The sequence below is a fragment of the Aquila chrysaetos genome, chromosome 5, assembly GCF_900496995.4.
Source record: "Aquila chrysaetos chrysaetos chromosome 5, bAquChr1.4, whole genome shotgun sequence".
In the NCBI taxonomy this organism is placed as follows: Eukaryota; Metazoa; Chordata; class Aves; order Accipitriformes; family Accipitridae; genus Aquila; species Aquila chrysaetos.
In genome coordinates this window covers 17,456,976-17,472,406 of record NC_044008.1, presented here as the reverse complement: position 1 = coordinate 17,472,406, position 15,431 = coordinate 17,456,976, and the positions used below count along the sequence as shown (strand labels likewise).

At 42.5% G+C, this 15,431-nt stretch overlaps 1 protein-coding gene across 4 annotated transcripts in view; it reads right to left on the bottom strand.

Annotated features, from left to right (window-relative positions):
* GRAMD4 (GRAM domain containing 4) overlaps window positions 1-15,431 on the bottom strand; it is an 81,007-nt gene that overhangs the window by 48,722 nt on the left and 16,854 nt on the right. For 3 of the 4 annotated variants that reach the window (XM_030015165.2, XM_030015166.2, XM_030015167.2), the window contains exons 2-3: window positions 12,589-12,675; window positions 7,289-7,499 (exon numbers count right to left, since the gene is read on the bottom strand). In XM_030015165.2, the coding sequence (XP_029871025.1) occupies window positions 7,289-7,499; window positions 12,589-12,675 (298 nt within the window). The remainder of the gene's footprint in view (window positions 1-7,288; window positions 7,500-12,588; window positions 12,676-15,431) is intronic. The other variant, XM_030015168.2, reaches the window with a different exon arrangement.

Genomic DNA, 15,431 nt, shown 5'->3' with positions numbered 1-15,431 from the left:
CCAACACTGCTAGCCCCAATGAGGAGCAGAAGCTGTCAGCTGAGCAGCAGCCCTGTGCTGCTTCCCATTTTGGAGCCGGCATGAACCGTGCCATAGCAGAGACGGACAGACCCCGGGGCAGTCCTCACACCGGGAGCTGCAGCACAGCATCCTCCTCCCCGTGCTCCACATTTCCCGTTCGCACCTGCCTTTAGCCAGAGAGGTGCAGTAAGACATGCCATTTGCAACCACTCCAGCCTGCTGAAGAGCAACAGCTGCCTGTTTTCAGATGAGCACGGGATGGCAATTAACCTCTGTGATGATTTCTTATCAATAGAGCTGGGTTATATTTATTTACGCTGCAAGATTCAGTGCTATCACTTGCCAGACACTTGGAGGGTCCCAAGGAGGATGGTGTGGCTGAAGTTGAACAGCAGCACCCTTACAACACACTCTACAGGCAACCACAAGGAAAGTGTTATTAAAATATAGATTGCTGCCCAGGTGTTAAAGCATGGCTTTCCATACTGTATATCCACATCAGGTACAAAGGGACAATCTCTGCTCTCAGCACGCAGGAGTTCATACGGAACTGTCTAAAGGAACAGTGCCACTGTTTAAAAATAAATAAATAAATAAAATCATATATAGGTCAAAGAGCAAGATGCTGTACTCATCAGGAATGCACCTGGGCTCTGCGCATCAGCCCAGTGCTTAGACCTGCCCAACCAGTCCCCACTCCCCAACCCCATGTGCTGTGGTGGGGACAGGAGCACAGAGACTGAGGTGAGGGATGAGAGGAAGAAGGGGCTAGCAAATATCTAAGCATATTCAAGTTTTCAACCTCATTGAAGATACTCGTAAGGTATTTCACCCAGAGATGAGCTACATTTCAGAAATTCATATAGACAACCAGTTCTACTTTTGCTTCTTTCAGAGATGTTAAGACATTAATTAAAGCCCAGGATACCTTGGCTGTGCCTCTTTGGAAGAAAGAAAAAGCAAGAGGTGCATAGCACTGGGGGCAGTAATGCAAGTTAACAGGACTCATTCTGAAAGTTTCCAAATGTGTTTATCTGCTAAAGCATTGGATCCAAGAAGTCTGACATCAGTTGATGGGTCAAAAATCAGGAGGGTACACATCATTAAACTAACACAAAAGGTTACAATGACCTAAGTTAGAGAAAAAATGAAAAAAAAAAATCCACTAAGTTAAAACATAACGCTGCTTGCTAAGAATACTAGGAGCAAGATCATGTAATTATCGTGTAATTATAAAATGGTTTAACCAGAGTAGTAAGATACACGGTGATACAAGTTTGGTGGAAAATAAAGCATCCCTTTCCAAAATTAGTGACACCATAACATATTAATGAATACAATTTAGAAGCATTTAGAATGTCCAGGAGAGTGATACGGGAGACATTTAAGCAGATGGTTCTTTTGTCCAGAAGTTTCTTCCCCGCACCAACACACCTTGTTCTGTCAAGAGGTGTTAACGGGCTAAAAAGATAAGAACTAAGGTCTATACATTTGCTGGAAGTCAACTGCCTGCCTCTGAATTCATAAAGTACCTCTGTCTGAAGTTAGCATCACTGACTCAACTCACAAGTTAACAAAAAATTATCTTGTATTAATTCCAGTGTTAACTGGGTAAAGGTTTCTCCTTTCTGCTGCCTCTGTAGGCTAGTGCTAGGACTTGGGCTGGATTAACTACACTGTACTGTATAGATGCCCTTTCTTGCTTCTGACTCACAGTAAAAGCCTTGAAGGTTTCCACAGATTTCTGCTTTTCCTTCTGCATCTCTAGCTTTGACAGTATTTGACACAGGAGCCCTCTTAAAATGTTGGCAATCACTATTGCTTAGTGAAGACCGCACACAAGGCTTGGCAGTGCCTAGGAAGCCAGCAAAATGCCAGAGTTGAGCGTGGAGTCAGAGACAGAGGGGTTAAAAGAAGATTTCTGATGACAACAGATTGCCTCTAACCCGCTATCAGAGTTCACAGTTGCTGCTCCAAGCCACATCCAGCTCTGGATCTGAAAAACCGCATCTCCCCACAAATGTGTTTTTCAAGCCATCTGCAGTTCAGGCTTTTCATAACAGCACCTCCCAACCTGAGAGTTCTCTGCCTTCCCTCCCTTCCCTCCCCAAATCCCCTTCATCCTGCGAGCCATGGGATTTTGTTCTGTGTGCCAAGCACCGACACCACTGTTGCTGTACAGCCACAGAAAAGGTCTAAGTCACTTAACCCAGCAGATGCCGATCTGTCCTCTCCACCCACAGCACAGCACATCTTCAGCATCACACAGAAACGTAACTGGCCAACTCTCTCCTTTTATTTTAATTGCACAACATCGTATGCAGATTATTTTTCTCTAGGAATATCTAACAAAACACTGGTCTTATTTCCAAGTTTGTCATTAACTTAGAGAGGAGCAGTTCTCAAACACAGAGGATGGGGAGCAGCGAGGACACGGCGTGCCAAGCTCAGAGGCGTAACCATCCACCCAAGTCACTCCTCAGGGCCCAGCAGTGGCCGGGACATGACACAGGGAAGAGGTAGTTTAAAAAACAAAATTTTAACTTGCATTCATTTAGGCAGCGAAGCAGGGCAGGGGAAACAGTCTTCAGTAATACAACAAAACACAGAGCTTGCTAGAGAGGTTGTAGCCTCCCGAGTTTCTCAACTGACATTTTATGTGTATTTTCTTACTTCAAATTATGAAACGGTTCCCTGTGGCTGCTGCATTTACCTGCTGTAAGGAAAGGGAAAACCCAACAACACTGCTCAAGAACAAAAGCATCTGCATGAATAGTTAATCCTTAGAAGCTATTCTTGGAAGCATACCCATATTGGCAAGCTCCTAAAACACAGCTATATTTCACATAAATTTAAAAAAATCTAGCACTAGCCAGGTTTAGAGACTTTAATCTTAATTGTAATGTTTGCATCATGCTTTATACCTTCCAATCACTGTAAATGAGGTGACCGATACAGAAGCATTTAAGGTTTTAATTGACATGTTTCAGGAAAAGCCAAACTGTACTGGAACAGCAATTAATTTAATGTTTTCTGTACCACAATAACTCAGATTTAATCCTAGCACACTGGCAGGGAACTTGCATAAGTAGATTAGACTGCAGATTTCAGTACAATATGCCAGGTACAAGAGCGCTTCAACTTGTAATTCTCACTGCCAAGTTAGTGTAGAACCTCCACAGATTTAAACACAAATTTGTTCTTTCCCCCCTCTGCTGAAGGGGATGTGATCCTCCTCTGCACCAAGTTCATTCATATACCTGCACATAGTACTGAATATTTTCTCCCCTTTTATAAAAACAGGGCATTTGTCACATTAAGAGAACATAAATTCATCTATAGCACAAAACATAAGTTAAAATGAGGCAAATCAAGCCAGAACTGGCAAATACAAGGACAGGCTATAATTTTCAGGGCATAGTCCCCCTCCCCGAACATTTGCATCTTAGCAAATCAAGTTGCCAGAGCAATGTTTTAAAGCTTTTTTAGGTGCAGAATTGTGATCTAGCTGGAAGGAACCCCATGTTGCATCTACAGAATAGGAAACCATGATAGCACTGAATAATGGGGACTTTAATTACCAAGCAAGCAACATTACCTGAATTTCCAACATCACAACAAGACAAATGCTAATACGTTCACTATGAGGAAGTAGGAATGGACCAGGTTACATCCTCCACCTATTTCGTGATTGTGGTGTTTTTACAAAACAATGCAGAAATAACAGTGCTGCATACAGTGCTGAATGTTCTTGCTTTAAAAAAAACCAAACCAACCACCTATGGTAAAGAGGGAAGGGAGGAAGAAATCTGGGAAGCCGTTCAGGAACTGAAAAAGATGCTTAGCAAAGAGTTAATTTGTTAACCAACACAGCTGTCTTGGCAATGATCTGATCACAGTGCCCAAGTACCCACAGAGACCTAAGAAAGTACCTGCTACCCAAGACATACCTGGTAGTCAGGGCACTTAAATGCGAGGGGGAAAGTACGCACACAAGCAAACAGCCAAGCCTCTAAGCTGAAACCAAACTAGTTCAAATTAAAAGACACCCTTGGAACAAAAAGTGTCAGCAACCACTAAGGAGAATTCAAAGGAAAATAACAAATCCTTCCAACTGCAGGGCCCTCCTACCAGAATCTAGCTGTGTGCTTTACCCAAACATAAGTTAAGATGTTTATTATTGAACTAAATAGGTAAAGCTCACAGTTTTAACAAAAAGAATATAAGATGACCTCATCTGTCCATCCTTTCTGTCCTTCCACAGGGTGTAAGTTTTGCACATGCTACTTCAGTAAGACATGTAAAGTGTTGGGACTAAGTCCCACTGCTGTATCTGTGGCCTGGGACTGAACGTTCTCTTCACTTGTTGGAGATGTGCAACAGAGGATGCTCTCTTCTTTGCAGATGGTCAGAGCTCTGCAATCACACGTTTTTATGACAAGGCTTTTTACTCTAACACCTCCATCTGTGGCAAGTTTTTGCATACACTTGTCAAGTTCAGACACCTATATAAAGAAGAGGCACCTAATGTGCACATTTCTAAGTGCATTACGTACCCTTGAGGCTCAGCACAGAAGGGCCTTTCATTCATATGACTGTGCTGTACTGTTCTAACAGACAGAGATCTTCCTTTAATGGCTCCATGATTACTATAGCAGACTGAACCCCCCCCCCCCCAAAGAAAACAACCAACCAACCAAAACCCACAAAAAAAGAAAACCACCCCCCTCCCCCCCCCTCCCCCCCCCCAAAAAAAGTAGTAGAGAGGAGGAGCAAAGATGAAGCCTTTCTCAAGGGAATGGCTGACAGCGGAGTCAGAGACATCTACATATTGAAGACATGGATAAGAGGAACAGGACTCAAATTTTGCATGCCTATGCTCAGTTCCAAGCTACCAATCTTGCTCTTTCAAGCCCATGAGTTCTGTACTCAGATTTTAATAGAAACAGTGAAGCAACAGAAATGGAAGCACAGTATAGCTTACATCTATCTGAAAAGACATGCAGCCTAACTTCAGTTCATGCACAAGACTTGCAATGACTTTTGCATGCTTTCAACAGTTCCGCAAATGTATTAAACAGGAAGAAACCAAGACTTGGTCTTCTCATGATCAGCGTAATAAAAGTATAACACTAAGCTGCTTACAGAGCCTATAAAAGAAAACCACCCTGTATGTACAATTTGAGTTTTAGTCACCGAATTAAAAACAATTCAGGCACAATTCAACCATATGATCTCAATAAGAAACAGAGACATAATTCAGAATTGCCCTGTTTACACAATCTCAGCCACTATCTTAATATTGACTTAAATATACAAGCAGTACTTTCTTTACTCTTGGCACCTCTGCAGCACAGGGGATTATTTCTTCTCCCTTCATTTTATGGATGGGCATCAGCATTTAGTGGGCAGATGTCTCCAAGGGCCAAGTGCTAATCCCCCAAAACTTCCCATCTGAAATTCATCCCTTATATGTCAGATCTCCTTCCTCGTACAAGTTTGCTTCTTTTGCTCCTATCTAACACAGCTGCTGCTCTTAGGCTGTTCCAGCATCACACTCGGTTTGGAGCTCTCGAACATCACGAGCATGGCAAAACAAGTCTGATGCTGTTGTTGCTTTCCTCTCTCCCTTTCTCCCTGTTTTTAAAGAACCATACTCAACTGTATCCCAAGGACTTAGATCATGACAGCCTACTTAACAGTATGTCATCAGCCAGAAAGCAAAGTGTTTCTCTTCAAATCACCTTCTCAGCACACTGAGCTCAACAATTTGAGAAAATAGAGACCATCACCGCAGATGTGCAGCTGTAAGGCTTTATAACTAGTGAAAACTGTAGTTTTACCTTGCTATTCCCTCAGCCATACCATCCTGGAGCTACTATTCTCCTCAAGAAACACAGAAAATAGTATCTATGGTTTCAGACAGATCTTTCTGTAGCCTCCAGCTCTGCCATCCAGATCCTTCTGGTTAGATACAAAGAGTATTTATTCCCTGCTCTCCAAGCATAAATATAATGCCTTAAGTTTTTTACCTACTGCCAGTATTTACCTACAAAAAAACCTCAGAAAATACCATGTTGGAATGGCAGCAGCACAGATTAGTCCCAGTATACACAATACCTACGTCTTACCGAATGACAGATGTCTTCAGTAGAATAAGAGCAAAGGAAAGGCATTCAACAGACTTCCTTGTCTGAGGAGCTTGAGGATTTGCATGTGATAGACTTTTTGTGACTGAAAAATGCTCTGTCATTACCAGTTGTTTGTTCCATGATCATAGGAAAAAAATTCTGGCAAAAGAGCTTCATATAAGCAGGATTGTTTGTGATACCACACAAGCCCACTTAAATTTAAAAAAACTAATAGCTACAGAACAGGATACAAGCTGCCAACCTCAAAGGAGATGCTTAAGCATATACAGTTTGAAGTCTTTTAGTTTAACACTTGCGGCGAGCAAGTCCTGTGCTTCTAGAAATGAGCTTTCAGACAACAGCCTGACCCCATTTTGGGTATAAAAACTGCACAGTGAGTTTCCAAATAGGGTGGTACAAATTCTGACTTCCAAGTCACATGCTAGAATACAGTTAGATGGACATATCTTAATGTAGATTGTAGAACTCCAAGCTCAAGGATCCACAGTCATTTTTTAACAGTTAAAGCAGGATTATTTTTTTTAACTAATATTTAACTTTTCCTGAAACAGTGTCTTTTAAAAAGGTAGGTCTGTTTGGGTGTTTCTGCTTATAAGCACCAAAAAGTTTTAGCACCTGAAGAGTCTTGCTCACCTCCTGCATAGGTTTAAAACACCTCTATAGCATGGAAGCATTACTGGATACAACACTGCAGTGAAGAACAAGGTGGTGTGACCCTCTAACTCTAATGAAGCCACCAGAAGTCTTATCCCTATAGTCCTGGCCAGTGCCATTTGAGCAGATCTGAGCTCCTCAGACTGAAGTCTTTCCTTCAGATGTGTTCATCAGTAGTTCAACAAAACAAAAACTAGACAGCATTCAGAAGCACATCCAAGGTTAACAAACCTGTCAACCCACAGCATCTAAAATCAATAGTAGGGACAGGGAACCCTAATACTAGGAAATTAATTGATCTTTCCACAAAATGGAAGCCTATTACTGGAAGTTTACTTCCTAGTCCACAAATCTTCAAGTGTTAAATCCAAAATATAGGGACAAAGAATTATTAATTTCTGTTATTTTTCTGCCTGACAACTATATAACATACTGTAACAATACTTAAGTCAAGTACTTACAGGGTCTCTCAGCTCTTCATTGTCTCGAGTTGATGTTCGAGGTATTTTCACCGGGATTTCATCTCCACATTCAGTGTCTGAAGCATTTGGAGACTCTGCTAAATCAAGGAACTCATCTCTCTTGTGACCTCTGAACCTTATTTTGTCCAACTTCTTTAGCATGTTCAGCACTGCACTTTTCTGCTTTACCTTAACATGACGGTTGGAGTCTCTGCAAGAAACAAGACATCAAGAGTACTTTAGAAAGCTTGCAATAAACCAAAATACACACATTCTAATCACTTACTACTTCTAACCATCTTTCAAGGGCCTTCCTGACACTGGAGGAAAAACTTGCTGCAGCTTAGCTTTTTAACAGGCATTTTTTTTCCACAGTGTAACAGATGCATGGTTTGTTTTTCAGTAGTTGATGATTTACCATCTTCCCACACTATCACAGCCTCTTTCTCATGGCTATTTTTAAAGCAAGTCATAACGGGCACAAGCTAACAACCTGCACTCCAGAGAAAGATTAGGAAGTCAGTTCCTAACAGGTTACTTGAAACAAAAAAACGTTTAGCTGATAAGTCCACATTCTTCAAATTGCTGATGCTTCTAATCAAAGACATGAAAATCCACTAAGCTTCACAACCAATCTTTAAATCCCAGAAAAACTGGAGCAAAGGAGTAAGGAGTCTATCGTACCTCCCTACCGCTTCAGGCTAAGAAAACAGAAAGTACCAAGGGTTTATTGAAGAAAACCACCAGACAGATCCACACACAAGATCCCACCAAAAGCTAGAGATTGTTGGAATCACCTATAAACCACTTTCAAATGCACTGCCAAAATCCTTAAAATTACCACTACTGACAATTTTTATAATTCCCTTTGAGACACAAAGGCAAATCACTTTATTAGTGATGCCTTCACATTTTCTTAAAACATGACCCAAACTTTACTGTAAGAGAAACAGCACAGCCAGTATTTTTGCAGAACCTGCAGGTGCCCTGGCATCCAGAGGAATGAGAAATGCCCAGGACATTTCACTTCCAGAGACAGTATTTGACATGAGCAATACTTAAATTCTAAATCATAAACCATACAGGGAGAAGCATTTTGCTTTTTAAAAGACAATAGAAGAAAGCTTAATTAACATATGTAAACTCATTGTAATGGTAGCTTTCCAAGACACGGCACTGTACAATTTCTGATTCAAACCAGACCTGCCAAATCGGTCCAATTCAATGCTCTACATGTACCACACTCCATATCAAAGGTCCCAAGCTCCATCTTTTGCAGGGGGCTGGGGAAGTGGGAAGTTAGTTCCTTGATCCTGCCACTCCAGCAAGCTACTGCTCTGGCAGTTTATAACAAACCAGCCGCAACTTTCTAACTTTCTCTCCTACCAACCCTGTGCCTCAGCTCAGAGCATTCCATTTGGAGGGTGCTGCAATGCTCTCCCAAATGGACTTTGCAGTGGTAAAAATTTATTTTGAGGCACTTGTTGCTGTTACTATCCTTTCTTCCCCATGGTCAACACTGCCCTCCTCTTCATTAAAAAACACGCTTAGCTTCATGGCATGTCATCCCAGGCACTGGTGTAAGACGAAAAAACAAAGACAGATCTAGACATGCATCAGTTCAGGAGTATAAATAAAGAGCAAGAAGGAAGAGCCTTTTGCTGCTGGCTCCCACAGCCTGTGCACTTGAGGTAATTCTCACCTCCTAACACAAACCTCTTTTCAACAGAGCTCTTCTCCGCTTACCCTAACACTTCGGCAGTGACTATTCACACCAAGTTCAAACCAGATCGTTCCCTTCAAAATCTGCCTTAGTTTGCACCTCTGCCAAGGTTTATTAGCACCCTTCACTTAAACATTTAAGTTTGAAACCAATACAAATCCCCTATAGTGCAGCTGGCAAAAAAACCCACAAAACTCTTCCTTTATCAGAGATGCTTAAAGTTACAGCCCTGTGTTTAATCTTTCACTTAAAGAGAATCACTTGCAGTAACTTACACCAAGGTTATTTTCCAATAACAGCTTTTCTTTGAAGTTCTATTACTTGTCAAAGCTAAGTTTAAAATAGCAACACTTCTTGCTCATTCATGGACTATTTGATGAAGAAACTTGTCAGCTATCACATCCAGAAATATCTCTAGGCCCTACTATTAATAGCAACTAGAGAGCAAATGCTATCAGGGAAGTTTAAACCTCTGATAAGCACTGGCACAATTGTATCACGCTCCCTCCCATCTCAAAGATCTCCATCTATCTTCAACCAGTTTTACATGCCATGTAAGTCAGGCCTACAGCAAAGCAGTTGTAAACCAAACTCCATTTGCTCACCATCCATGCCGTCACTGGTAATGATACAGCTACATGAAGAAATAAGGATGGTAGAGTGCTATCCTTTTCTGGTCAGCACTCATCAGCCCCTACCAGTGGAGGACAAGCATGGATCCCAAGCCTTCTCCAACCCTCTTACAGATGGAGCAGTTAACTCAAGGCTGCAGACGAGCATTGCTGTCCTGGGTGGAATCAGGAGTCCCTAGCGCTCTCCTGTTAAAGCCACATTTATCCACTGCTCCCCAAAGAGCAGGGCTGGATCTGGACCTCTTTTTATAGCCTGGCATATACAGCACTTCAATGGACATTTCAAGATCTGAATTCAGTTTTCCCCTTAGAGTGGATTCACATTCACTTACCACACAAAAGAAGTGAGAGGCAACAAAACCATCTTGAGACAGAGCAATCTCCAACCCTTCTCTTCAAGCTTTGCCTTCAGGCAATGACAAATGAAAGACCCACAGGGCCAGTGAAAAGGCCCAGCAGTGTAACTGCCTGGGTTGGACCCCATATGGGAACACAAAATCCTAAACTCCAGCCTCCTCCTAGGATGGTTCGTGCATTTCAGCCCTTGGTCACAGAATAACCTGGCCAACAGATGTACCCACGAATACATTTACAGTATTTTGTTACTAGTAAAACTGATGTACCTATCCTTAAGTGTGTTACCACCCGGTCTTTAAAAATGCAAACCTTTCTTTAAAGCCCTAATAGATCACTCCACTGAACAGAGTCAGCTTAAATTCTGTAACACAGAGGCTAGCAAAAAGAGATATCATCAGTGTCAGTATTTTTAAAGTATTAATCAGTAGGTTGACCATTAAAAGATGAAACAGTAAAGAATCATGTTTCTAGGCATTTTTAAGTGCTTTAAGTACAAGAAGCTGTTATATAAAAATATCTGCGCAGTTCTAATTTAAAAATAATAAGATCATTTTGTCTAAAAATTGTTTTGAGTGTACCAGGCTCCCAGATTACTTACAGTTACATTACATTAACCTAAAGCAAAAACCTAAGCTTGCCAACAAACTCCTATAGAAACTCATTATCTGGCCTCCAGCCAAATGTACCATCTAAGACAGGCTTTTTATGTCAGCAGCTGTTCTTGCAACTAGCAACTTTTTTTTTTTAGATAAAGATCAATAAATATGGCAACATTTCGGCACTTTCAGGCTCACTAGGAAAAAAGCTTCTCACAGATTTTGTATTCCAAGTGACCTGGGTCAAATTTAGATAAGCTTGAGGAAGCTTTTGTAAAACATGAGACCAGAATCTGATCGAGACTTAGATTTATTTTAAAATATAGGAACTAAATATCAAAACATTTGCTTCACCACCATAGCTATTCATCCCCTTACCCTCTCCCGACTACCCATCCACATCCTGGACTCAGCTGGTTCAGCTCTAAGTTTCAGGCTGTGTCTAGTAACTCCCCATACCAGCAACAACAAAACCAACACACAGTTTTGCACATGCACAGCTCAAAGTGCAAATGCAGACCCGCATCTCCCTCTGCTTTCAAACTAACCATAAAGAAATATTATGAAATTATAATAAAAATACAAATATTTTAACTCTGTGCATTGTAAACACTCTCATTTCCCAACACTGTCATACACATGACAATAATTGTTCTCACTCCCATACAACAAACAAGCTATAAATAAGAATCAAGACTGGTATCATGCTTGCAAATTACTAACTTCAGCAACATAAAATCAAATCTGTCCTCCCCAATCAAGCTTATTTCTGCATACAAACACCCTACCATTAACGTAAGCAACAGGAGATCTTTCCCACATTCAATGCTACAACAGAAAGTGCTGCACAGCACAGTAAGGCAGACGCTGACTCTGCAAGACTGATTTAGGTCTAACTTTGTTGCACCTCAGCCAGATCTAATAATACTAGCAGGTCCTCTGTTGTAACATAGTAAGGATATCTTACATTAACATGCTTACAAACAAGGCTATTCAGGCACCCAGGTTTTTGAGAAGGTGGCTTTTATTTCTCTTGCTGCAGTAGCAGAGGTCAAACTGGCAGAATTATACAGCAGCCTGCAAAGTTATCGTGAAGTCCCAAACCATCTATTAAAAAACTAGGCAACAGTTTAGGTGTACAGGGTTTGATTAGTGAAAAAGGTCTATATTTTCCACACTTAAACAAAAACCCAAATTAAAATAATCTTTAAAGGTGTTTTTTTAATTACCATTAATGTCTAGTTGCTAAAGCAAATCCTTCAAGGCTGAGGTTTTATTCCTTTTACAGAGGGCCAGAGAAGAGATTCCTTTATTTGGACCTAATATGAAAACCCTCAATTAACCCCCAAATAACAATCAGACGTTCAGTTTAAATGAACATATCAAGACCCAAAACCCCAAACCAACATAAGCACACATTCCAAACTTATGCTAAGTAGAGAAAAATCAAGTTTTCCCAAACTTTCACATAAAAATCATAAGGAGATCTAGCACAGCTTTTTCTGCCACATTTACAGAGAGGCTTCAGCAAGGAGACAGCCAGCTGCTGGGGAATGACAAAAGCCAGCCTGCCTGGTGCAGTCTGAAGGGACTCTGGTACAGGGCTTGCTCCTACAGACATCGCCCCCACCCCTTCGTGCCACTGCTCCCCCCATGCTCTGCTCTTGCACGAACGTGGAAGAGGTTGGGATGCAGAAGTGAGGAGGGAACTCAGGGAAGGGCAGTACTCTGCACTGAAAAAAAAAAAAAAAAAAAAAGCAGTCTTTTCTGGAAGTGTCTAATTAAAACTGGAAACCTCACTGACTACATCTAAGCCTACAACAGATTCACAGTCCAGCTCTACATACTGCTCTGTGCAAAAAGTTCCTCTTGCTACATGATTTTTTCCCCCCAATTTCTCATTTTAATGGACAGAATCTCATCTCAAGTCACTGTCTGAACATTTTGTACTTATTAATATTTAAGAAACTAACCAGAGAAAGATCAACTCACTGCACTTGAGAGCTCCTTGTCTGCTCAGCTTTTCTTTGCCTCTGCACACACTTCTCCCAAACTGCTTGCTCTCCGGAAGGCTCACATCTGTGAAGAAAGCCAAACCTTACCAACAGCATCTCTTCTTGAGCAACAGGGAGTGGTTTTGTATAGATGAAGTTGGCACCTTTCAAGAAAACTTTACACTAAGCTCAACTCAACAAGACGCTTAAGCACGTAGAAGGGACACAAACCTCACTCAACGCAGCCCTTTCGTGAACGGCACCCACATGAGACTTGTATCATCCAGGACTACGCAGTATGTTAAGCTCTCTGTAGAGAATGATGTCACCATTTCTCATTGGAAACCAAGAAACGGCAATATTTTGGGCCAAACATCCAGTTGGACTAGCCAAGAGCAGCTTATAAACACTCTCCAAAAGTTGCAAGCGTTGCACAAGTGCCCTCAATTTCCGGCATCAACAAACACGCAAGGCTTGACCTTCAGAGCTGAGCTCTCCCCACGCTCAACACGTCACAGGTTCATCCTGAAATTAGTCACCACCTTAGCATCACAGTCTCATAAAGTCATCCTCCAGTTACGTCACCCTTGGCCCCAGGGTCATAATATGATGTAATGCATATACAGAACAAACTGCTTTCTGGTTTTGAGTAACACCTACTAAAAGCTTCCAACCCCTTCAGAGTCAGGAGTCCTTAAAACTCTAGGTATAGACTAGATTAGACAGGGATAGACTAGTGGGGTAGACTTTGTTGGGTTTTTTTTACATCAGAGATGAAGTTATCAGTTAGGCTACCTATGGTGTGGAGAAATATTATGCTTAGTAATTCAGGTTTGTTTTTCCCTTTAAAGTTTAAAGGGAGATGAACAACAAAAAAAAATCCTACCAGAATCATCTCTGTGTTACAGACTGCTGGCAGAAGCAACACTCGATTAACACAGGTCGAAAATGAGCTGGAAGTTGTGCTTCAGTCTTGCAGGCTTAATTAGATGCTGCTATTAATTAAGCATCAACTCTGAAACAATTTAAATTGTCCACTGACTTGGGGGGAGGAGGGGAGGAAAAAAAAGTGGAAAGCTGTGTAACATGTGCTAGAGTACAACACGAGGAGTGGAGACAGAAGTTCAACACACCGATCTTGACTGCCAGTGGTGAGGTTGTCACAGCAACCATAATGCAGCTTCATGAATATGCATTACACTAAAATCTATTTTTTTCCCAAAAGAGACTAACGTGTCATTCAGCTCACAACATGAAGCTGCCTGGGAGACGAAACGGGGTTGTACAATAAAAGTGACTTGTCTTCAAAACCTTCAGCTCGGCTGCTGCAGCCAGGAGGGGTTGGGGAAGAGGGGAGACACAGAACATGGCGGCATGGGGCTGCAGGACTCTCTTCTGTACCTGCCTCAGCCAGAGGGTACTTCACACATATTTGGCAAACATTTTAAGGCAGGAGGTTCCCAAAAGGAGCTGCTCGGTCCCTGCAAAGTTTCAGACCCGCGCAAGGCATCCCCCTGAGCCCCTCAACCACCTGGGGACAGGCCCTTCAGCAAGCCAGAGGTGGCGGCACCTCCAGCGACCCTCCCAGGAAAGATGGAGAAGGGGGAGCTGCTGCTCCCACTGCTAGGGACGGCCCCAAGGCACCTGAAACTGGGGGGCCTTGGCTTGATCATCACTGGAAAACTGTGGGTGGAGGGGCTCACAAAAAAAGACCCCAAACCACTCACCAGCATGTCAAGAACGAAACCGAGGGCAGCGACTATTTCAGCTGAGTAGCTGTGGGATTTGTATTTTGTACTTAATCCCTCACTTAACAGCACGCTGGAAACATCACACATCCAAAACCACACCCCTTTCGCAAACATGTTGACACCCTACACACCTGTGTCTCTCTTTCATCATGAAACCTAAAATTAGTGAGCTTTGTTTAATTTCTCTGTAAACTGGTAAAATGGGAATTTTAGCTCCCAAAAAAGGAAGATAAAGTTCATTTTTTCCTCAAGACACTTGCGTGGGGAAAAAAGTGAAACATCTACTATGCCATCGGAAAGGCAGCACCAAAAACCCCGCACAAAAATGACCCTTCCTGCAGAGAGGAGCTCAAGCAGCACACGCAGGCTGGAGGAGCCACCAGTTCAAGCCATGGGGCTTGAGCAAGTAGCTGCTCAGCACTGGTGTTTGCCAGCTACTCTGCCTGGCAGACGTCCTGTGAAAGGGGTAGCATGTCGTGATAGTAATAAAAGCCGATCACCCTCCAGGTGAACCCCCCGCCCTTCCCAGTCACCCACTGGGTCCCCCCTCACCGCCCCGTCCCCCCTGCTGCGTACCCATCCCAAACCCAGACCAGCCCAGGCAAGCCTGAAACCCGCTTGGTCACAGGCTGACACCAAAGGGAGCATCCCCGTTCATTTCTGCCATGGCCTTCATGTCACTTAACCACTCATGCAGTTTATCAGCTCATTGCTGATGCAACTAGTTTTTGTGTTTGTTTTCTGGCAAGGTCAGTCTAATCAGAGCAGACAGCTATGCAGCCTCACTCACGGTTGCACAAGCTATTAGAGCTGTCATGCCTCCCGCACAGAAAATGTTTCTGGTTGTGGGCAGAGGGAGAAAGCATCCTTTTACAGCAGCCACCTGCACTTAAATCAGGTTAAACGACTGCAAAGCCTTACCCTAAAGACAGTGTTTATGAAGCTGCCATGAGGCACATCTCAGAAATCAGTCCCACACCAGAGCTTCAGTCCCTCCTCTGAAGGATGGTGGAAGAGCGTGTCACAGCTCAGCATTGACAAAAGGCTTTTTTCTGCTTCCTCACTCTGAATTTTGTCTACTATAGTCAGG